Here is a 22,634-nt window from a genome sequence, read left to right as displayed (position 1 = left end):
GCCTCTTTATTGAGCCCCGTGTAGTGGACTCGGTCGGTTCTGGCTGAGTTTCGCCACCGGCGGGGAGGAGGACCCAGGCCGGAAGTGCTGGTGGACGCGGCCTCCAGGCTCTGCCTCCTGCGCGCGGGCCGCCAGGCCCCCCCCGGGTGACGCAGTTCCGGCGCGCTCGCGCCTGCTGTCGGGCTGGTCGCGCGGCGGTGACGCGTTTTCGGCGCCGCCGCGCGCGCCTTTCTCCGGCTGAGGGGACCCTGAGAAGGCGGGTCAGGTCGCGCGCGCCTTCCTCCGGCCGAGGGGGCCGGGCCCACGCTCCGTCCTCGGCGGCGCTTCTGCAGGTCGTCGATTTTCCGGGGCCCCGAGAAGGCGAATCCGGCCGCGCGCGAGGCCCCGGCGTGAGGCGGAGGCATGGCCAGCGTCCCGCAGCTGGTGGACGACCTGTGTGAGGTCCTCCTGCCGGCCGCCAAGGCTCCCTCGGGCCCGCGCCGCGGGAGCCGCAGGAAGGCCAAGCGGGGCCTCAAGAGGGTGGCCTATGACGCCCTGTTCACGGGCCTCTTTCAGGAGGAGGGCCGCGGGCTGCAGCCCGGCCTCCCGAGGCTGCCGGTGAGGAACAGGATCCTCATGCTGTCCTTCGACCTGCGAGTGGGCGGCCTGGGCGCCGAGGCCGACCGCCTGGAGGAGCTGGTGGAGGGGCTGGAGGCCGCGCCGCGCCAGCCGCTGGCGGAGCTGGGCGCGGTCCTGGAGCTGCTGGTGCGGCTGGCGGGCAGCGGGCCCCCGCGAGTGCGGCGGCGTCGGCGGGGCGTCTTCCTGCACAGCCGGCCGGTCGGGAGAGCCCTTCCGTACGGCGGCTACGACTGCGCCGACTTGAGCGAGTTGGAGGCGGACGTGCGGTCGCTCATCTCCGGAGAGGAGTCTCTGTGTCGAGACCTGGTCCGCAAGACGCGGCAGGTGATGGAGTCGGCACCGGGCACCGGACTGCCCGCCGTCGGGCTCTTTTCGTACGGCGACCCCTGCTGGGACAGGTTTGAAAGGGACACCCGCGTCTCGCTCTTCGGAGCCCTGGTGCACAGCCGCACGGCCGACCTGGACGTCCGCCTGGACCTGCCCCCGGTGCCGGACAGCGCAGACCTCTCCGGACTGGCCATCAAGGTAGAGTGTTTGCTTCCCGTCTGCGGCTCCTCGGGCTTGGGAAGCGCCTCGTTTGACCCTCCTTCCACTGGGGCAAAGGGAGGGAGCCGGAGTCCAGCGCTGGCGGTGGACCCGTGGGGTGGGGCTGCTGGTGCGGATTCCCAGCGACCCCTCCCCGCAGGCCCGAGTCACATGCCGCTGCTTTCTTGTATCTGCCATTCAGTCATTTCTCCTGCCTTCCAGTTGATGTTTAAATTCCCTGGTGGCTCAGAGGGTAGAGAATCCACCTGCAGTGCAGGAGACCCGGCTTCAATCCCTGTGTCGGAAGATCTCCCGGGAGAAGTATCCCACTCCGGTATTCTTGCCTGGAGAATTCTATGGACAGAGAAGGGCTACAGCCCTTGGGGTTGCGAAGAGTCAGAGGCGGCCGAGCACAGCATGCCTGCTAGGTCACTTCAGTCCTGTCCGATTCTTTGCAACCCCTTTGGATTTTAGCCTGCCAGGCTCCTCTGTCCATGGAATTCTCCAGGCAAGAATACTGGAGTGGGTAGCCATTCCCTTCTCCAGGGAATCCTCCCGACCCGGGGATTGAACCCTCATGGCTTACGTCTCCTGCCCTGGCAGGCCGGTTGTACAGCATAGCATGCAAAATGAAGTCTGATTCCTCCCTGTGTAGTCAAGTACTCAGTAGCCATGGGTGCCAAAAATCATTTCTCCTGGCTATTTGTGCTGTGTTACATGCTTTTTTCTGGATGAAGTGGGATTTTTCAGATCTTGTTAATCATCCTTTGCCTTTGCGTTTTGTAGCTTTGCTGAAAGGATGTGGTGTTATTGTTCAGTGGTTCCTTTAGTGGGAGACACTTACATTGTTTCCAACCATAATGCTATAGCAAACACCCTGGGAGAAGTGAATCTTTCTGTGTCTATGTGATTTTTTTTTTTAATGCCAGGTTCCCCAAAATGGAATTTCCAAATCAGAGACATGTTATGGAAAATGTCATTGTAAATTATGTTGAGGCTCATAAGCCTCAATAAGCTTGTGTTGTGTGAAATTGGAAGTTGATAATGAATAAATTTAATTTCTTAAGTGACTCACTGGGGGCAAAAACATGGTGTAGTAGCTTGTGTGCTTGAGAAAAAGAGAAGAAATGTTCTGCCAGGTCTTTCCCATAGAGTGAACAGGAGCGTGTGGAAGGGTTCCTGCAACTCTTCTCACACTGGGGTGGAATCCAGACACCATGCCACAGGTAAAGTCCTTTTCCCACGGGCTCCAGGTCCCTCCGAGCGTGGATCAGTCGGAAGATGAAGGGTTCCAGTCAGCATCCAATCTCACTCCTGACTCCCAGTCTGAGCCGGGCGTGACGCCAGACATTGACCTGTGGGACGCTGTGCTCACCTACGAGGCCAGCAAGCGGAGATGCTGGGAGCAAGTTGGATGGTTTGTGAGCCTTTGCCCTAAATGCAAACCCTGCCCCTCCCCTGCCCTCGAATGTGGCCTTTACTCAGCCCAGATTAGGGACTTGGACGTTTCAGTCAAGCTGTGTGCAAGTTGTCTGAGGGTTGAGAGAACCACCGGGAGAAACCTATAGAAGTTCCCACTGAGCCAGAAACGGCTGCGGCTCACATCCTGGCCGTGACGGCTCCAGGTCGAGGTGGTGGGCTCTGTGGTTGGTGCCGGGCACGGGGTGCTGCTGAGGGAGTGCTTCTCACACCTGGGAGGCCCGAGGGTGGTGCTCCCCTGAGGGAAGCCTGTCATCGTAGTGTTCCCTGATGGGTGCTCTGAGGCCGGATCTTTCAGCCCATGGCGTGCTGGCGTCTCGCAGCCTCCCAGAGTCGGGGTAGAGGACCCATCTCCCACATGTTTGGGCACCTCTTCTCTGCTGACAGATCTGTGGGATGCCAGCGTGGGGAGCACTGAGGGAGAGAGTCAGGGTTTGCAGGGAGCCGAGTGCCTTCTGACGCAGCCTTGGCTCCTGTGGGGCCTCCCTGGGACAAGCACGTGCTCGGGGTGTTGTGTGGGCCCTGCTCCTGCTGGAGGGGCTTTCCTGGCGTGCGCACCCCCCCCAGGCGGGTCCCGCTCCCTGACTCCCCGAGCACCGCCAGCACTGGTGGCCGTCTGGTCCTGCAGGAGCGCCCTCGCCCTGTGACTTCCTGTTCGGCCTTCATCTGTCTTGTGTGTACAGAGCAGACCTGACCGCCTGCTGCCTGCGAAGCCCTCGCAAGTCTGAACACTGGCCATCAAGCAGCACTGCTTTCTTTTGTGAATGTTCACTAGTGGATTTCATTTGCCAGTTCCCGATTTTCTTGGCTCAGTTTTTCAGCTCATTCTTTAGTAGGAGACATGATTGCTCCGCCGGTCCATGTTCTTGTCCCCTTTTGTGAATGCACTTAATCTCTTCAGTGTCCCCCTGAAGCAGAACTGACCCCACAGTTCCAGAGTGAGGACTGCTTCTGGGTGTCCCTTCAAGCAGGATGGTGGCCAGCATGTTAGCCTGTGTCCCTACAGGAGACACCGGCCACCCACGGCTCTTCCACTGCCTCTTCTGTTGTAACTGGATGCCCCTGCCCTTGAAGCCCGTTCCTCAAGTTCATTTGGAGAATCTTGGGAATCTGTTGCAGTTGGATCCCAGCCACTTGCTAGTTTCTTGCCAGGAACTCTGACAAATGGGCAGTCAAAGCTTCCTTGGCAGCCACAGCCCTTGATTGTGAACTCTGCCCTTGCCTGAGACCCTCAGAGGACCCCCGCCCCTGTGCTTCACCCTGCCAGCCAGCTTGGGTCTCCCTGCTGCCGGCACCTCAGCATCTGTCACCCTTTCTGGGGAAGTGGTCTTTTGATGTTAAGGGCCAAGTTCTCGGTGGGGACAAGTGTGAATGTGGTGTTTGCTTCACGGGTTCTCATCTCAGCTCTCAGTCACCAAGGGGGTTGACCCCGGGAGAGTGGTCAGAGGCCGATGCCTGTGTGCGCAGTGAGGTGGCACCTGCAGCACTGGAGCCTCGGGGGTCCCTGGAGCTCCAGAGGCTCCTCTTCCCCTCCAGCTTACCGTGCCCCAAGGAGCGCAGGCTGCTATGGTGGCCTAGCTGGGCCCCCCTGCTGATCTGGACACTCAGGACTGGCCCGCCTGCTTCTCCTGCATGCCCGGCTGTCCTCCGCTTGGCCAGCGCCACCTTCCAGGGATGGCGATCGGAGTGCGCTGCTCTGCCCTGCTCAGCACTGCCCACTGGGACTGGCCACAGGCCCCTGCCCTCAGCCCTCCCATGCTGAGCCCAGAGCACCTGGCCCCTTTCTCCTCCCATCTCTAGGCTTCCACGCAGGCCGCTCCCGCCCTCGGGGACACTGCTCTGGGCGTGGCCTTGCTCCCCTGGCCTTCCTGACCAGCGTCTCCGTTCCCTCGGTCCCTTTAGGGCCCCTGTCCTGGGCGGCACATTGCACCTCCTTGCAGCCTGTGTCTCGTAGCGGCGCCGGCCCTGTGAGGCTGGGCTCGTCCGCCTGGCTGCTCTGGCCCCTGCTCTTACTGAATGAGGGAAAGGGCACCTTATGGTGCTCTGTCCATCAGAAAACATTTTTGGTCTTAGCAAGTTCTAAGGCTTTTCCTGGGCTCCTTTTGTTAAGAGTCTACTTCTTCCAGTGGACTTTAAAAGCAGCTGTTTCATGTTTTCAGTAGGAGTTGATGGTGTCCAAAGGAATAGCTAAGAAATGGTGCTGTCTCTTTGGCCTCTTGAACAGTATGACCAGGCTGGTAGACCCTGTTCTTGAACTTCCTGCAGATCCCACGTAGGCAGAGACCCTAGGGCAGGCGTGTGCCTGTTTTCTCCTAGAATTTCAGGGAACTTTTGGCTCTGTACGATCTTTGTGCTTTCTTGGGCAGAGGGTGATAACATCCTATGACACGAAGTCTAACATCTTAACCCTTTTGACGTTTCCATCAGCGGCGTTAAGCACATTCATGTGAGGTGACCATCAGCACCATCCTCTCCAGAACTTTTCATCCTCCCACACTGAGACTGTCTCCATCAGACCCTCACTCTGCACCACTGTCCTCCGCGCTGGGCCCCCACCGTCTCCTTTCTGTGTCTGTGACTTTGGGGACCACAGGGGTGGGGTCGTGCACCACTTGTCCTCGCACACGACTGGGCTCATCACTCAGCCTCACGCCCTCAGCGTATCTCCGTGTTGTAGCAGCTGACACACTGTGGCAGAATTCCTTCCTCCTGAAGGCTGGATTAACGTTCCTCTGCGTGGACAGACCTCGTCTTTATCCAGTCCTCTGCTGACGGACACTTGTGCGGTTGTGACTGTGCTGCTCCGGGCCCGGGTGTTGTTTCCCACGCAGAGGTCATTGCAAGCAAGCGAGGCATCAGCCAGAGGACCACCGTGTGCCCCGTGGGTGCGGGCTGGGTGGGGACACTTCTGCACAGTGCTGTCTGATGGGCCTGCTGGACGCAGACTGGGGGACAGTGGGGAGTCTCATCTGGCCTTAGACATCTCACGCTATTGAGTTGCTCTTTGTCCTGCCCTCTGCTTACCTCAGCTCCCTGCCCGCTCTGTCCCCACAGCCCCCCTGGCCATCGAGAGGAGCCCTACCTCACTGAGGCAGGAAGGGATGCCTTTGACAGGTTCTGCCGACTTCGCCAAGGAGAGCTGCAGGTGCTGGGCGGGAGCCTCCTGCAGGCCCCACAGCCCGTCCTAGTGAAGGAGTGCGAGCTGGTGAAGGACGCCCTCAATGTCCTGATCGGAGTCGTGTCTGCCACATTCTCCCTCTGCCAGGTAAGGAGGTGAGGTGTGGCCCGGAAGCCGTCTTGGCGGCCTCCCTGGGGATGGTCGTCTTGTTTCAGTTTTAAAGTGATTTTACCCATATGAATGGAATCACGAAGTGTTTGTCCTTTGGGTCTGACTTATTTCATTCAGCATAATGATCTCAAGGTTCATTCATGTTGTAGTCTGTGTGAGAATTTCCTTCCTTTTTAAGGCTAGAAAATACTCTACACGCATGTTGCTTAGTCACTAAGTCATGACTCTTTGCAACCCCATGGACTGCAGCACTCCAGGCTCCCCTGTCCTTCACTGTCTCCCAGGGTTTGCTCAGATTCATGTCCATTGAGTCAGTGATGCTGTCTCACCATCTCATCCTCTGCCACCTGCTTCTGCTTTTACCTTCACTCTTTCCCAGCATCAGTCTTTTCCAGTGAGTCAGTTCTTGGTATCAGGTGGCCGAAGTATTGGAGCTTCAGCTTCAGCATCAGTCCTTCCAGTGAATATTCAGGGTTGATTTCCTTTAGGATGGACTGGTTGGATCTCCTTGCTGCCCAAGGGACTGTCGAGTCTTCTCCAGCACCACAGCTTGAAGGCATCAGTTCTTTGGCCCTCAGCCTTTTTTATTGTCCAGCTCCTATATCCATCCATGACTGATGGAAAAACCATAGCTTTGACTCTACGGACCTTTGTAGGCAAAACGATGTTCCTGCTTTTTAATACGCTGTCTAGGTGTGTCATAGCTTTCCTTCCGAGGAATAAGCGCCTTTTAATTTCATGACTGCAGCCCCCATCTGCAGTGATTCTGGAGCCCCCAAAATAAAGTCTGCCACTGCTGTACTTTTTCTGCACCTATTTGCCATGAGTTGATGCCATAATCTTAGTTTTTCGAATGTTCAGTTTTAAGCCAAGTTTTCACTCTTCTCTTTCACACTCATCAAGAGGCTCTTTCTGCCATTAGAATGGCTTTCTGCCATTAGAATGGTATCATCTGCATGTATGAGGTTGTTGATACTTCTCCCCGCAATCATGATTTCAGCTTGTGCTTCATCCAACCTGGCATTTTGCATGATGTACTCTGCATACAAGTTAAATTATCAGAGTGACAACATACAGCCTTGACGTACTCCTTTCCTAGTTTTGAACCAGTCTGTTTTTCCATGTAAGGTTCTAACTTGATCTGCATACAGGTTTCTCAGGAGACAAGTAAGGTGGTCTGATACTTTCATTTCTTTAGGAATTTTCCACAGTTTGTTATGATCCACACAGTCAAAGGCTTTAGCGTAGTCAATGAAGCAGAAGTAGATGTTTTCCTGGAACTTTCTTGCTTTTCTATGATCCAGTGTATGTTGGCGATTTGCTCTCTGGTTCCTCTCCCTTTTCTAAACCCAGCTTGTACATCTGGAAGTTCTCAGTTCACGTACGTCTGAAGCCTCACTTGAAGGATTTTGAGCATAACCTTACCAGCATGCAAAGTTAGCACAATTATACGGCAGTTTGAAGATTCTTTGGCATTGCCCTTCTTTGGAATTAGAATGAAAACTGACATCATCCAGTCCCGTGGCCACTGTTGAGTTTTCCAAATTTGTTGACACATTGAGTGCAGCACTTTAACAGCATCATCTTTTAAGATTTGAAATAGCTCAGCTGGAATTTTGTCACCTCCAATAGCTTTTTTCGTAGTGATGTTTCCTAAGGCCCACTTGACTTCAGGCTCCAAGATGTCGGACTCCAGGTGAGTGACCACACCATTGTGGTTATCTGGGTCATTAAGACCTTTTTTTGTACAGTTCTTCAGTGTATTCTTGCCACCTCTTTTTAGTCTCGTCTGCTTCTGTTAGGTCTTTACCATTCGTCCTTAATCACGCCCACCCTTGCATGAAACGTTCACTTGCCATCTCCAGCTTTCTTGAGGTCTCTAGTCTCCCATTCTGTTGTTCTCCTCTACTTCTTTGCACTGTTCATTTAAGAAGCCGTTCGTAGCTCTGCTCACTGTTCTCTGGAGCTCAGCATTCAGCTGGGTGTGTCTTCGCCTCTCCCTTGCTGTGTGTATAAAGACCACGCTTTGTTAGCTGTTTATCAGTCGATGGACGCTCCGGTGGACCTCACCTTCTGACTCCGAATGGTGCTGTCGTGCACATGGGTGCATTTGGCTCTTCAGGGTGTGTTCCTGGGAGTGGGCTTGCGGGTCCTGTGGTGATTGCTTGGTTTGTCTATTTGGCTGAACCGGGTCTGTGGTGGCACACGGGACCTTTAGTTGTGGCGTGCAGGGCCTTTTCACCTGCAGCCTGGGGATCCAGGTCCCTGACCACGGCGCGAACCTCGGCCCCCTGCACTGTAGTCAGAGCCTTAGCCCCTGGGCCACCAAGGAAGTCCCAGTGATTCTGTTAACTTTTTGAGCAGCCAGCAGACTGCTTTTCACCGTGGCTGTGCCCTTTTGTACCCCCTCCAGCAGTGTGTGTTGTTCTGGGGTGAGTTTTCTACATCCTCACCAGTGCTTGTTATCCCCCACTCCTTTTTTGATAAATAGTAGCTGTCCCAGTGGGTGTGACGTGATGTCTCATTATAGTTCTTTTCCCCAAAATCCAAATGCTTAATTTTTGTGTTTTTTAATTGGAGGATAATTGCTTTTTGGTGTTGTGTTGGTTTCTGCCGTACAACAATGAGAATCAGTTGTGACTATGTATACACACACACATATACATATATCTGTGTGTATATACATCCCCTCCCTATTGAGTCTCCCTCCCACTGCTTGCCCCCAGCTCTCCCCCGACTCAGGCTGTCACAGAGCGCCACGCTGGGCTCCGTGTGTGATATGGCAGCTCCCCACTGTCCTGTCCTGCATGTTCGCTCATGTCTGACTCTCTGAGGCCCCGTGGGCTGTAACCGCCCAGGCAACGACAGTGGAGGGGTTGCCGTTTCCTCCTCCAGGGGTCTTCCCGACCCGGGGATTGAACCCACGTCTCTGGCATCTCCTGCACTGGCATGTGGGCTCTTCACCAGTAATGCCACCCACCAGACAGCTATTTTTACTGGTAGTGTACCTATGTCTCATTATAATTTGGATTTACATTTCCATCGTGAGTACTGCTCCTGAGCACTTTTTCACTTGTATGTCTCTTTTGGGAGAAAGTCTACTTGAGTTTTTAGTCCTTTGCCTCTTTTTGGTCAGAGAACGGAAGCGTGTTTCCCCACTGTCCCGGGTGCTGCGGCACAAGAGTGTGGCGCCCCCAGCGCGAGCGCCTCAGCCTGCGGACTGCTGCCTCCTGCGGTGCCCGCGCCTGCCCTCTGCCCGTCGTTGAGTTGGGCTCTTGAGTTGTAGGAGTTCTTGATGCATTCTGGATATTAATCCCTTACCAGATATATGATTTGCCAATATTTTCTCTCATTCTGTAGGTTGTCTTTTCACACTCTTGATAGTATGCTTTGAAGTACAAAGTTTAATTTTGATGAAGTCCAGTTTATTTTCTTCCTTTTGTTGCCTATACTTTTGGTGTCTTATTTAAGAAATCACCAAATCCAAGGCCTCTATGTTTCCCTCCAAGAGTGTCACAGTGTTGGCTTTATTCTTTTTAAAATAATTTCGTTTATTTCTTTATTTTTGGCTGCACTGGGTCTTCATTGTTCTGCTCGGGCTCTCTCTGGTTGCAGCGAGCAGGGCCTCCTCGTCACTGTGGTGCTCAGGCTCCTCGGTGCGGTGGCCTCTCTGTTGCAGAGCGTGGGCTCTAGGCGCGCGGGCTTCAGCAGTTGTGACTCGCAGGCTCCAGAGCACAGGCTCAGCAGTTGCGATGCACGGGCTCAGCTGCTCCTCCACGCGTGGGATCTTCCCGGACCAGGGGTTGGACCCTGCACCCCATGCTGGCAGGTGGATTCTTATCCACTGCACCACCACGGGGTCCCATAGTGTCAGCTTTACAGTTCAGATGTTTGATCTGTTTTGAGTTCATTTTGTACTTGGTGCGGCTTTAATCTTTTGCATGTGGATATTCTGTTTACCCAGCAGCCTTTGTTGAAAAGACTCTTCTTTCCGCATCATATGTTCTTGGTATGTTCGTGCATCAATTGACCATGTGTGAGTTGTTTATTTCTGGACTCTCTTCTGTTCCATGATCTTCCTGTTTGTCCTGATCCCACTCCTGTGATGTTTTTTGTGGCCACACCCCTCATCTTGCAGGATCTCAGTTCCCTGACCAGGGATTGAATCCGGTCCACGGCAGTGAAATCCGGAGTCTAACCACTAGACAGCCAGGGACGTCCCCCAGTTCTACACTGTTTTGATGACTAAAACTTTGTAGGAAGTTTTGACCTTGGGAGGTATGAGTTCTCCACCTTCTTTTTTTTTTTTTAAGATTGTTGTGGTTATTTGGGGCCCTTTGCAATTTCATATGGATTCTAGGATGGGTTTTTCTATTTCTGCTAAAAACATCATTGGGATAATGATATGGTGGCACTGAATACACAGGTTGCTTTGGGTGAATCATTATCTATTTAAATATCTTTTTTATCTATTTGGCTGTATCGAGTGTTACTTGCAGCACGGCGAATCTTCGTTACAGCTTGTGGGGTCTTTCATTTCTCCGAGTGGGCTTCGTTGCCCGTGGCATGGCGGATCCTAGGTCCTGGACCAGGGATTGAACCTGTGCCCCCTGCAGTGGAAGCATGGAGTGCTGGGGAGGCCCTGGTGTGTCACCCTGACATTATTAGATGCTCCAGTCCAGGAACATGGGATATCTTTGCATTTATTTAGGAAAGCATGGAGTGCTGGGGAGGCCCTGGTGTGTCACCCTGACATTATTAGATGCTCCAGTCCAGGAACATGGGATATCTTTGCATTTATTTAGGAAAGCATGGAGTGCTGGGGAGGCCCTGGTGTGTCACCCTGACATTATTAGATGCTCCAGTCCAGGAACATGGGATATCTTTGCATTTATTTAGGAAAGCATGGAGTGCTGGGGAGGCCCTGGTGTGTCACCCTGACATTATTAGATGCTCCAGTCCAGGAACATGGGATATCTTTGCATTTATTTAGGAAAGCATGGAGTGCTGGGGAGGCCCTGGTGTATCACCCTGACATTATTAGATGCTCCAGTCCAGGAACATGGGATATCTTTGCATTTATTTAGGTCTTTAATTTCTCTCAGCAGTGTTTTCTAGTTTTCACTTTAACAAGTCTTTTGTCTCCTCAGTTAAATTTACTTAAGTACTGTATTCTTATATTGCACTTGTAAACGGAATTGTTTCTTACTTTCTTTTTTTGGATTGTTCATTGCAAGTGTATGGAAATACAAATGCTTTTTGTATGTTGATTTTGTATCCTAGTACTTTGCTGAATTCGTTTAACGACTCTAACACGTGTTTTGTGGATTCTTAAGCATTTTCTGTATATAAGATGATGTCACCTGCAAATAGATCATTTTACTTCTTCCTTTCCAGTCTGCATATTAAAATTTCTCCTTGCCTAACTGCTGTGTCTGGGACTTAAGTGTTACACTGAAGCAGTGAAAGCACGCGTCCTTGCCTTGTTGCTTATCACAGGGAGAAGCTTTCAGTCTCGCTACTGAGTGTAATGCAAGCTGTGGATTTTTCACATACAGTCTTTATCCTGTTGAGCCAGTTCCATTCTTTTCCTAGTTTTTTTTAGTGTTTTTAATTGTGAAAACGTATTGTTCAGTTGCTCAGTCATATCCAACTCTTTGCTACCCCATGGACTGCAGCACGCCAGGCTTCCCTGTCATTCACCATCTCCGGGAGCTTGTGAAAACTCATGTCCGTTGAGTCAGTGATGCCATCCAACCATCTCATCCTCTGTTGTCCCCTTCTCCTCCTGCCTTCAATCCTTCCTAGCATCGGGGTCTTTTCTAGTAAGTCGACTCTCTGCATCAGGTACCAAAGTACTGGAGCTTCAGCATCAGTCCTTCCTCTGAGTATTCAGGATGGATTTCCTTTAGGATTGAATTGACTTCTGTCAAATGCTTTTTTTGCATCAGCTGACATGATTGTATGATTTTTCCCTTTGTTCTGTTAATGTATATTACATTGATTTTTGTATGTTGAACTACTCTTGCATTCCTAAGATAAAACCCACTTGGTCACAGTGTATTATCCTTTAACATGCTGCTAGATTCAGTTTGTTCTCAAAGATTTTTGTATCTGTGTTCATGAGGGATGTTGGACTGTAGTCTTTTCCTTGTAATGTCTGTATCTTGCTTTGGCATCAGAAGAATACTGGCCTCTTAGAATTAGGAAGTGTTCCTCCTCTTTAAGTTTTAAAAGAGTTTAATAACAGTCGGTGTTCTTTTTTTTTTTTAATTTATTTATTTGGTGCCCTGGGTCTTGGTTGCAGCACACAGAATCTTTGATCTTAGTTCCGGCATGTGGGATCTAGTTTCCTGACCAGGAATCAAACCCAGGCTCCCTGCATTGGGAGTGAGGAGTCTTGGCCACTGGACCACCAGGGAAGCCCCAGCAGTTGGCATCTTTAATTGGTGGAGTTTACCATTGAAGCCAGCGGTGTTGGCCTTCTCTTTTTTGGGTTTTTGTTTTCTTTTGTTTTCTTTAAATCTTAAAATTCACATGACATTAACATTTAGCATATTAACCTGTGGGAGGTGTCATGTCACGTCAGTGGCAGCCTGCTGGCAGAAGGCTTTCTGTGTCCTGTGCCCTACCTGTGTGTCTGGGTTTGGGGCTCCCCGTCTGGGGGTGCTCGGGGCAGTGCCAAGGTTGGGTGCCCAGGTGCAGTGAGAGGCAGCACCACCCCGGGTGCCCACCCCAGTGACCTCCCTTTTGTCCCGTCCAGCCAGCTCAGGCCTTCACGGTGAAGCGGGGTGTGCACGTCTCAGGAGCGTCCCACGAGAGCATCAGCGGCCTCCTCTCTGAGGTGGCCGAGTGCGGGACCCACTACGCGCGCCTCAGCCACTTCTCCCTGCAGCCTGTGCTGGACTCCTCCTGCAGCAAGGGTCTCGTGTTCCAGGTGCGGCCCCACCTCACGCTGCTGCGGGTCCCCGGGTGCTGTATGCAGGCCTGCCCCGGGGCCTCTGAGCCAGGCCGTACTCTCCTCAGTGACGTCAGAGACTGTCAGTTGCCCTTTGGGAATGGTGGCCGGGGACCACGTCTTGCCTGGCCGATCACTGCATGGAAACCTGGGTGGATGTGTTGGGGCCGTGAGAGCATGGGAGGCAGCTGTGGCTAGTGCTGGGGGCCGGGGGCCGGGGGCAGGCCAGTGGTGTGGAGAGAGCACGTGCTGCCTGGTCCCCGCCGGGTCCCTGGCGCGGGACTGAAGCAGGTCTGCCTGAAAGCCTTGTCATCAGTGCATACGCTGGGCAGGCCCCCAGGACAGTGGGCAGCTATGGGGTGGGGGGGTTGCGGCGTGAGGCCTGAGAGAGAGCGCAGGCACTGGGCCGGGCCCTTTTCACTTGGGCATCGCAGCAGGGCTGCTGGGGTGATGTGACGAGGTTCGGATTCTAGGATGGGCCTGAGCGGGGCTGGGAGGGCAGAGGGAAACCCAGACAGGACTGCCGTGTTGACTGTCTGGGATGGAGGGCAGGACAGTGGTCTCCTGGGTGCCTGACGTTTGCGCTGGAGCGCTCCAGCAGACCTCCTGGAAGTATGTGAGCTGCGCTGGGGCCATGCTCCTGGGCACCGCCCCAGACACCAGTGTCCTTGGGACCACAGTGGCCTGAGCGGCCAGAGACCCTTTGGGAGTTGGCGTCTGTGCACACAGCCCAGCTGCCCGGGATCTGCAAGGTCCAGATTCCTGGTGCAGCTGGCCTGGGGGAGCTTACAGTGGGCTTGGGCTTCTGGCCGGGCTGGGTGTCCGCATGTGACCCGCAGATGCCCGTTGCTTGGAAAACGGAGCCCCAGGCTTGGGGGTGGAGGCCCAACTTTTTCCCGCACCGAGGTTGTTCTCTGGTTCTGAGCTTGGTGGCCATGCCCTGTGCCTGGCCACCCTCCTTCCAGACCCCTGCCCCACAGGCCTTCACTAGCGGCCTGAGGCGGTACCTGCAGTACTACCGCGCTTGCGTGCTCTCCACCCCGCCCACCCTGAGCCTCCTCACCATTGGCTTTCTCTTCAAGAAGCTGGGCCGGCAGCTCAGGTGAGCCTCGGCGTGCGACTTGGTGGCTGGTGAGGCAGGCATGGGCCATGCTGGATGGTGGGCGGCCTCCTGGTTGGGGTCTGGATAGCCCTTGACCCAGCTGAGTTTATGAGGTGCCCACCAGCAGGCCCAACCCAGGATCAGGGCTCCTACCCAACAGGCACACAGGGGCCCTGCAGACAGATCTGGTGCCTGCACTCAGGAGCTGGTCAGTGAACATGGGCAGAGTGCCTGCTGGCAGATGCCATCTGGAGAAGGCAGAGTGGAAGACTAGGGGTTGGGGGGTGGGTTCAGTGGAGAGGAGTTCCTGCAGGCTGAGGGGAGGAGTGTGGAGGCCCCGGGGCTGGAGAAGGGGTGCGAGGGGGAGGCTGAGCCTGGAGGTGTTGGGAGGGTGTGATGGGAGCACAGCCTGGAGTGGGGTGGCGAGGCGGGAGGCCTATGGGGACTTGGTAGCCATTCAGGATGGCAGAGGAGGTGATCTGGGGGATGTGGTGGGTGCAGGAGGGGCTCTTGAGGGAGAGCAGCAGGAGTGGGGAAGAGTCGTGGACTCAGAGTCTTGGCCAGACCTGGGAAGGAGGTGGGGATGCATGGGGTTCCTGGGAGGGTCTGACAGGCAGCTCACAGCTGAGCTTCTTGAGGTGCAGGCGGTTTTAAAGCTGGACTATGTGGACAGGCAGGGGAGGGCCTGGGTCTTCTGCCCACCTGGTCTCCCCGCCTCTGTGTACAGGTACCTGGCTGAGCTCTGTGGTGTCGGCGCCACTCTCCAAGGCTCCGGCGGCGGAGAGCCCAGGGCTGCCTTCCCCACGGTGAGGGCTGCCGGGCTCCGGGCAGGGCAGGGCTCCCCCTGCTGCGTGTGGTGTGGCTGAGCCCCCCTTGCTGTCTGCAGGGCGTGAAGCTGCTCTCCTACCTCTACCAGGAGGCCCTGGATAACTGCAGCAACGAGCACTACCCAGTCCTGCTGTCTCTGCTCAAGACCAGCTGCGAGCCCTACACGCGGTGGGGCGGGGCGGGGGCAGGGCAGGCTCTGGGCGGGTGGGCTTGGACTGCAGCCCCCCCCACTCCCAGGGCGGGGTCACGCCCAGCTCACCCCTGCTTTCCACGCGTATTCAGGTTCATCCATGACTGGGTGTACAGTGGGGTCTTCAGAGATGTTTATGGCGAGTTCATGATCCAGGTGAACCCCGAGTACTTGGGCTTCAGAGGTAGGTGGGGGCTGCTGCCAGGCGAGGGCGCTGCCGTCGGCCGGGTCAGCGCTGCGCTGGTCGCGGGCCTGAGCGAGTCGTCCCACACGCAGACAGGCTTTACTGGACCCACGGCTACGTGCTCATCTCCAAAGAGGCGGAGGACTGCGTCCCCGTGTTCCTGAGCCACATCGCCCACGACGTGTACGTCTGCGGGAAGACCATCAATCTGCTGAAGCTCTGCTGCCCACAGGTGAGGGGCGGAGTGGCCGGCCTCCGCCAGCCCCACGCTGCCTGCCCATCTGCCCTCAGCCCAGGTCCATACGGTTCCAGCCCAGGTTGGGTGACCTCATCCTGTCCCCTTGAGAGTTTCATGAGCAGCTCTGTTGAGTTTCTGGTGCTCCTTCAAAGATGGGAGGAAAGCCGAAGGCCTTTCAGAGGCCAAAGGGGCAGTGGGCCCCTCCCCCCCCCCACCTTGGAAACTGCCCCAGAGGGATGGGAAGGGCTGTGTTGGCAGGAGGGTGGACTCAGGGGTCGTGTGAGGGGTCCCAGAGCTCAGCCGTGCCCTGGAGCAGAGGCCTGAGTTGGTGTCCATGCAGCCAAGGCCAGTGGCCAGTGGCAGTGGGTGGGATGGGCGGCCCCTGTGGGAGGCGCTGTCTGGTGTCTGGACAGGCCGGCGGCTGTGGACGGGGGCTCCTGGCAGTGCAACAGCCAGGTGCATGCCAGGGCAGGGGTCAGCGGCCGGCTGAGTGCAGGGCTGAGAGGAGTGGTCTGGAGCGGCCAGCATGGGCTCAGGGCTGCTGCAGGGGCTACAGTGTCCATGAGCCCCCAGGAGCTGCCCAGGTGTTGGCTGTGGGGGGCGGGGCTCCCGTGGTGGGCGGGGCTGACCTTAGGGAGGCCCTGTGGGTGTGTCTGGGCCTTCCCACCTTTTCCTGGAGCCTTACTTGTGGGAGCCAGGCCTGGCCCTGGGCGGAGACCCACACCTGCTGTTCTGGAGGCGTGGAGGGTGTCAGCGGGGAGCACAGCACTCCGGAGGCAGGCTGTCCACGTGGGTCACGAGCGGGAGGCAAGACGGGCTGTGGCTGCCAGTCCCTGGGCTCAGGTGCCGCCCCCCACCCCCCGCCCTCCAGCACTACCTCTGCTGCTCGGACGTCCCGGTACCGCGCATCTCCGTGATCTTCTCCCTCGAGGAGCTGAAGGACATCGAGAAGGACTGTGCCACCTACGTGGGCCGCATGGAGAGGGTGGCGCGCCACAGCTCGGTCAGCAAGGAGGAGAAGGTGAGGGCACCACAGCCCGGCCTTCCCTGGCCCTCCCTCTCCTCTCCTCCTGGGGCGGGCTGGGCGCTAGGCGGCCCCATCCTGGCCGGGCCGTGGCTCCAGGGCAGCAGGGCCTGAGCCTCCTGGCCTCAGTGGCTCCCTTGAGCCTCCGTCCTGCTCAGAAGGGTCAGGTGCACTGAGGCCCGAGCTTTGAGTGTCCTGTGTCCTGGGGAGGGGTTGATGCAAAGTCCTGGCACCTGTGGGCAGCAGGAAGCTGTGGGCGGGGCAGACCCCTGAGAACCAGTCGGGTGGAGGGGCGAGCCCTGGGGATGCAGGGGGCTGGCCTCTGTGGGAGGGCCAGGGTGGACATGAAGGCTGGGGTCTTGGCCCCGGGTCACTCTGAGAGAGGGTGTCACCTGCCTGGGGACCAGCCTCACTGCCTTGCACGATGGGTGCTGCACCCCCAGACCTGGTCTGAGCAGAGCCCTCTCCCTGGGTGTCCCGGGGTGGGGGCTGAAAGGTCAGACGCATCAGTCGCTGGTGGTCTTTTCCAGGAATTACGGATGGAAATTGCAAAGCAAGAATTAATTGTCCAGGCCCGGGAGGCGGCGTCCAGGGTCCTGCGGACGCTCAGCGGTGCGTGTGGCTCGCCTGCCCCTCCATCTCGGGGGCCTGCTGCTGGGGCTTCTCACCATGGCCCCTGGCTGTCTTGTTCCAGATCGGCAGATGTCAGAGCGGATGGTCTCGGACGCCCGGAAGCGAGAGCAATTCCAGAGGCTGAAGGAGCAGTTTGTGAAGGACCAGGAGGTGGGGGGGCTGGCCCTGGGCAGGGGGGGTGGGCTCGAGGGGTCGGCTTCACTAGCGGGGTGCCTGTGGGGTGTTCTGCAGCGACGCCGGGCAGCCAGGCAGGAGGAGCTGGATGAGGACTTCAGCTATGCCCGCGAGCTCCGGGACCGGGAGAGAAGGCTGAGGGCCCTGGAGGAGCAACTGGAGAGGAAGGCCAGGTGGGTGGGTGGCCGGGGGCACCATGGCCATGGGCTTGTCCTTCCTGGGAGTCACGGCTGGCTTGAGCTTTGTGGTGGCTGGTTGCCTTCTGTCTGTATCTGGCGCCTTTCAGGCGTCTGTCAGGCGGGAACAGTGGTGGCCTGAGCTCGGTCTTCTTGCAGTCGCTCTGTGTAGACTGGGGTCCAGGCTCGGTCCACGCTGTGCTCGCATCCTGTCTCTCTCTCTCTGTTTCCTTTAAGTTAAACTGCCTGTTTCTTAAATTTGTCTTTAAGCCTGTTAGCAGCCTGACTGAGAGACAGGGATTTACCCAGCATGGCGTCCGGGGTCTGTCTAGTGCTCTGGCATCCCTCCCTCCCTCCCTGCACTTCCTGCGAGCTGCCAGCACAGCTGGCGCCTCAGGAGCCCCGCCCTTTCCTCGCCTCCCGGTCAGTGGTCCTGACTCGGGGACTGTTCATGGAGCGTGACAGAGCCAGTCAGTGCTGAGTGCACACGTGTCTGCGTGCATCCATTCTGACTTGGGTGTGTACACACGCGTGTATGATGATGTTATTCTCTTGTTTACATGTGGAGGAGATCTTGTTTACTAGGTATGGAGTGTGTCCCTGGCCTGTGGCAGCTGAATTAAACGTGGCCAGGCTGGGTTTGAAACCAACTTCACGTTGGTGAGAGGATCAGCGTCATTGGCTGTAACATGGCGAGCTTTGAATTGAGTGAGGTGTTCCCACTGCCTCGTGCCGTTTGCACCACCTCTCGATGCTCTGGACCTGGCGCGGCAGTGCGAGAACCACCTCCAATGAGGAGCGAGGTCACACCTCCGAGAGGGTTTGGGCCCACGGCCCGCACTGCTCCCTGTGCTTCAGGCTGTGGGGGAGCTCGTCTGGGGTTCACTCTGAGTGACTGCACTGCCCGTGCCCGCCAGGGGCTCCCATTTGGGGGGAGGCAGGAAGACCTGCCCAGTAAGGCCCTGCAGGTGTTGTGGGGGCTCCAAGGGGCCAGCTGCCCACCTGGGGAAGGTGCTCGGGGATAGGCTTCCCGTCGGGGGCCCCCGCATGGGGCAGTGGCTGGACAGTGGGCTGACTGGTGGCCCGTGCTGTCTGGGTGGCTGCAGGCAGGCGCTGGTGGATCATTACAGCAAGTTGTCTGCAGAGGCGGCTCGTCGGGAGCAGAGGGCACTGTGGAAGGTCCGGAGGCACCGGCTGGCCAGCGCGCGGCTTCGTTTTCTCCTGGAAGACGAGAAGCGCATTCAGGTGTTGCCACTCGTCACCCAGGAGTTCTTCCCTGGGCTCTCGGGGACTCAGGAGCCCTGAAGTCACACACAGACCCACTGTGTGCCCACTGCGGGGTTTGGGTAACGCTCTAACCAGGTGCCCAGAGGGGCATGAACGGGACAGGCTGGGCTGCCCTCAGGTGACATGGGTGGTGCCGGATGCCAGCTGGGCTCTGGGCAGCTGCTGCGGAGCCCTGCTGTGTCGGCGCGCCTGCGGACGTGGGGCTGGGGCTGGGGCTGGGGCTGGGGCTCGGGCTCTCACCCCCCACGGCTGCCGCCTCATGTCCTGCTGGTTCCATTTCAGGGGATGCTAGAGGCCGTGGCCGAGGGGAGGCCCCTAGAGCAGCCGGCCATCCTCCCTGGTGCCTGCTCCCAGACAAGTGCCCACTCACGGGCAGGGGACCAGGTAGGATCCAGGCCATGGAGGGTGGGCTCTGGGTTGGCTGCCCCAGGCCTGGCCTGTGTCCCCAGTGTCCCCTTTCATGGGCTTGAGTGTGGGGTGCAGAACTGAACCTGGGGGACAGAAGCAGACACCAGGGGGACCCACGCGCTTGTGTTTCAGGCCTCCTTTCTGGGCCCTGTGCCCCCTGACAGAGGCGGCAGCTGTGACCCCGGGCGAGAGGAGCCGCGGGAGGCGGCCCCTGCCGGCCCTCATGGACAGAGCACGCTCACGCTGCAGCCCCTCAAGTCTCCAGGAGCTGGGGCCTATGGCATGGGGCCCGGAGCAGGCCTGCTGTGGGGGCAGGCAGAGGAGCCGGGGCCGTTCGCGGGCCTCAGCCTCCGAGACTTCCTGCCCGCGGCCCAGGGGGCTGAGGCTGGGCTCAGCGGCGCGGCCCCCGTCCTGGAGGAGGCACTGCAGACCATTGGCTCCGACCTGCCTCCCATGGCTCCGTCCACAGCAATGGACTTGACACCTGTCAGGCCACAGGAGTACGACTTCAGAACCGTCCTGAGGCCCACTGTGGCCGCCTCAGGTTCCGCAGGGGCTCTCCAGACCGCAGGAGGCAGCCCGGGCAGCAGGGGGCAGCAGCTGCAGGAGGACACTCAGGTGCCGCTGGATACGTGTGGCCTGGACCCCCCACAGCACCCCTCCCCCCAGGAGGAGCGCTGCCTGGCCACCGCGCAGGTCCTTGGGGCAGAGCCTGGTGTTCCCAGAGGGGGCTGTGCTTCTGGAATGACCCCCTCCCGGCCACGGTGGAATGTCCATGGACACGTGTCTGATGCCAGCATCAGGGTGGGGGAGAATGTGTGGGACGTGGCCCCCTCTCGACCACGGTGGAACGTCCACGGACATGTGTCTGATGCCAGCATCAGGGTGGGGGAGAATGTGTGGGACGTGGCCCCCTCTCGACCACGGTGGAACGTCCACGGACATGTGTCTGATGCCAGCATCAGGGTAGGGGAGAATGTGTGGGACGTGGCCCCCTCCCGGCCACGGTGGAATGTCTACGGACACGTGTCTCAGTCCAGTGTGGTGCTGGGGGTGCTCTCAGGGGAAGCCGAGCCCAATTTGCCCAGGCCCCCGTTGTGCCCCCCTGACCCTGGGCCCCAGCTGGGCCTCAGCTCAGGAGCCCAGGGACCTGCCCAGGAACACACACTGCAGCTGCCTGCGGAGACAGCCTCAGGCAGCTCCAGCGCACAGGTGGTTGGACCAGGCCCTGGCCACGGGGAGGAGGGTGGCCCCCAGGCCTCACTGTCTGCTGAGGCTGTACCTGCTGCTCTGGGAGACGGCACCCTGGAGGAGCCAGGTCAGTGGGACCCAGGGCCGTCCTGCCCCTGGGGGCGTCTGTGAACCCAGGAGGGGGAGGACCGGTGGGGGGGCGGATGTTTGCCCCTGACCCCCCTCTCCTGCCCCGTTTCTTCTGCTCAGGCCTGGGGATGAGTGAGGACTCCAGGGACTTCTCTCCCAGCTCACAGGTCAGGGGTTGGGGGGTGTGCTGGGCCTTTTGTGGGCAGGCACTGCTCTGTCCTGGGACTGGGCGGGGCGGGCTGCCTGCTGGTCCCTCCTCTCACATGAGGGAAGGAGGCGGGTCCCTCAAAGCTGGGTCATCTTAGGAGAATGCAGACGTCCAGAGCAGCCCAGACGCTGGCGAGGCAGCGGCCCAGCTCTGGGACCGGGAGCAGGCCTACCTGGTGGGCCTCGCGGGGCAGTATCGCTTGGAGCAGTACCCAGACAGCTACGAAGCCATGTGTGAGTGGGCCGGCCACGGCGGGTAGGCAGGAGGCAGCCTGGCCCCGTGTCCTGGTGCGTGACTGCAGTCTCACCCCACAGCGGAGCCTCCCGTGGCCCGCCTCCTGCACCACGGGCTTCCCCGAGCCTTTGCCCTCCCTGAGGACGCTGGGGTCCCATCAGACGCAGACGAGAGCGCCGTGCAGCTGAGCGAGCTGCTGCCGCTGCCCGTGCTCATGAAGCACTCTGTCACTGCCCCGCTGGCTGCCCAGTGAGTGCCGCCTGACCCTCCACGCCCTCCCTGCCCCACCTGGCTCTGCCCCCGACGGTCAGTAATGCCAGGTCCCTCCTGCCAGCGTCTCCCTGGTGAACAAGGCCGTGGTCGACTACTTTTTCGTGGAGCTGAACCTCGGGGCGCACTTTGAGGCACTGCGGCACTTCCTGCTGATGGAGGATGGGGAGTTCGCCCAGTCCCTTAGCGACCTGCTCTTCGAGAAGGTGAGCCTGGGCGGGCCAGGTGCCAGAGCGGCAGCAGGCAGGCTCTGGACGCTCTGGGACTCTGTGTCCTGTCCCTGCAGCTCGGGGCGGGCCAGACGCCCGGGGAGCTTCTCAGCCCCCTGGTGCTCAACTCAGTGCTGAGCAAGGCCCTGCAGTACAGCCTGCATGGCGACAGCCCACACGCCGCCAACCTCTCCTTCGCTCTCAAGTTCCTGCCCGAGACGTTCGCCCCCAATGCCCCGGACGTGCTGAGCTGCCTGGAGCTCAGGTACAAGGTCAGCAGCACTCCCTGGTGCGGGCGGTGGGGGTGGTCCCAGGACGCAGCTGTGCTGAGCTGGCCTCCCTGGCAGGTCGACTGGCCTCTCAACATCGTGGTCACCGAGGGCTGCCTGAGCAGGTATGGCGGCATCTTCTCCTTCCTGCTGCAGCTGAAGCTCATGATGTGGACGCTCAAGGACGTCTGCTTCCACCTCAAGCGTACAGGTGAGCCTGGGGGGCCCGAGGGGCCCACTCTGCCCGCGGCCGGCCGCACTCACCCCTGCCCCCTCCCCCGCAACCCCCAGCGCGGGTAAGCCAGGCAGCCGGCTCGGTGCAGTTCCGCCAGCTGCAGCTGTTCAAGCACGAGATGCAGCACTTCGTCAAGGTCACCCAGGGCTACATCGCCAACCAGATCCTGCATGTCAGCTGGTGTGAGTTCCAGGCCAGGCTGGCCTCGGTGGGTGACCTGGAGGAGATACAGCGCGCCCACGCTGAGTACCTGCATAAGGCGGTCTTCAGGTGAGCTGCGGCCTGCACCCGTGCACCCCTGGCTCAGGCGCACCCACCCCAGCCCCCGCCTCCCCCCCAGGGGCCTGCTGACCGAGAAGGCGGCGCCGGTCATGAACGTCATCCACAGCGTCTTCAGCCTGGTCCTCAAGTTCCGCAGCCAGCTCATCTCCCAGCCCTGGGGCCCGGCCGGCGGCCCGCGCGGCCCTGAGCACCCCAACTTTGCCCTCATGCAGCAGTCCTACAGCGCCTTCAAGTATTACTCCCACTTCCTCTTCAAAGGTGACGCACCCTGGGGCAGGGGAGGGCTGGGGCGGGACTGCGCTGCTCACTGAACCTGCACCCCACCTCCCCGCCAGTGGTGAGCAAGCTGGTGAACCGCGGCTACCAGCCCCACCTGGAGGACTTCCTGCTGCGCATCAACTTCAACAACTACTACCAGGACGCCTGAGCCCCGGGATCGGCTGCAATAAACGTGTGCCCGCCCTCCAGCCTCCGTCTCCGGGTTGGGCGCGGGC

At 58.4% G+C, this 22,634-nt stretch overlaps 1 protein-coding gene across 7 annotated transcripts; it reads left to right on the top strand.

Moving 5' to 3' along the window:
* The first annotated feature begins 199 nt into the window (after nucleotides 1-199).
* On the top strand, nucleotides 200-22,607 carry TUBGCP6 (tubulin gamma complex component 6). 7 transcript variants are annotated; one of them, XM_086403361.1, is made up of 25 exons: nucleotides 200-1,143; nucleotides 2,397-2,560; nucleotides 5,677-5,887; nucleotides 12,675-12,848; nucleotides 13,850-13,971; nucleotides 14,699-14,777; nucleotides 14,858-14,967; nucleotides 15,082-15,173; nucleotides 15,266-15,405; nucleotides 16,283-16,432; nucleotides 16,966-17,047; nucleotides 17,130-17,218; nucleotides 17,300-17,415; nucleotides 18,525-18,663; nucleotides 18,988-19,089; nucleotides 19,246-20,431; nucleotides 20,554-20,600; nucleotides 20,739-20,874; nucleotides 20,956-21,124; nucleotides 21,210-21,351; nucleotides 21,432-21,626; nucleotides 21,702-21,834; nucleotides 21,915-22,128; nucleotides 22,199-22,398; nucleotides 22,476-22,607. In XM_086403361.1, the coding sequence occupies exons 1-25, from the start codon at nucleotides 403-405 to the stop codon at nucleotides 22,565-22,567; spliced, it is 5,025 nt and encodes a 1,674-aa protein (XP_086259487.1). In that variant the 5' UTR covers nucleotides 200-402; the 3' UTR covers nucleotides 22,568-22,607. The 7 variants fall into 7 exon arrangements, 4 of the variants coding, with proteins under 4 accessions (XP_086259487.1, XP_086259485.1, XP_086259484.1 ...); XM_086403360.1 differs by having other exon boundaries at nucleotides 261-1,143; nucleotides 13,835-13,971; XR_015164667.1 differs by having other exon boundaries at nucleotides 226-1,143; nucleotides 17,130-17,415; nucleotides 21,432-21,619; nucleotides 22,247-22,372.
* Nucleotides 22,608-22,634: the final 27 nt, after the last annotated feature.

The sequence above is a fragment of the Bos grunniens genome, chromosome 5, assembly GCF_055505025.1.
Source record: "Bos grunniens cultivar Pamir isolate PY7600 chromosome 5, Bosgru_T2T1.0, whole genome shotgun sequence".
Classification (NCBI taxonomy): domain Eukaryota; kingdom Metazoa; phylum Chordata; class Mammalia; order Artiodactyla; family Bovidae; genus Bos; species Bos grunniens.
This window is presented reverse-complemented; position numbering and strand designations above follow the sequence as displayed.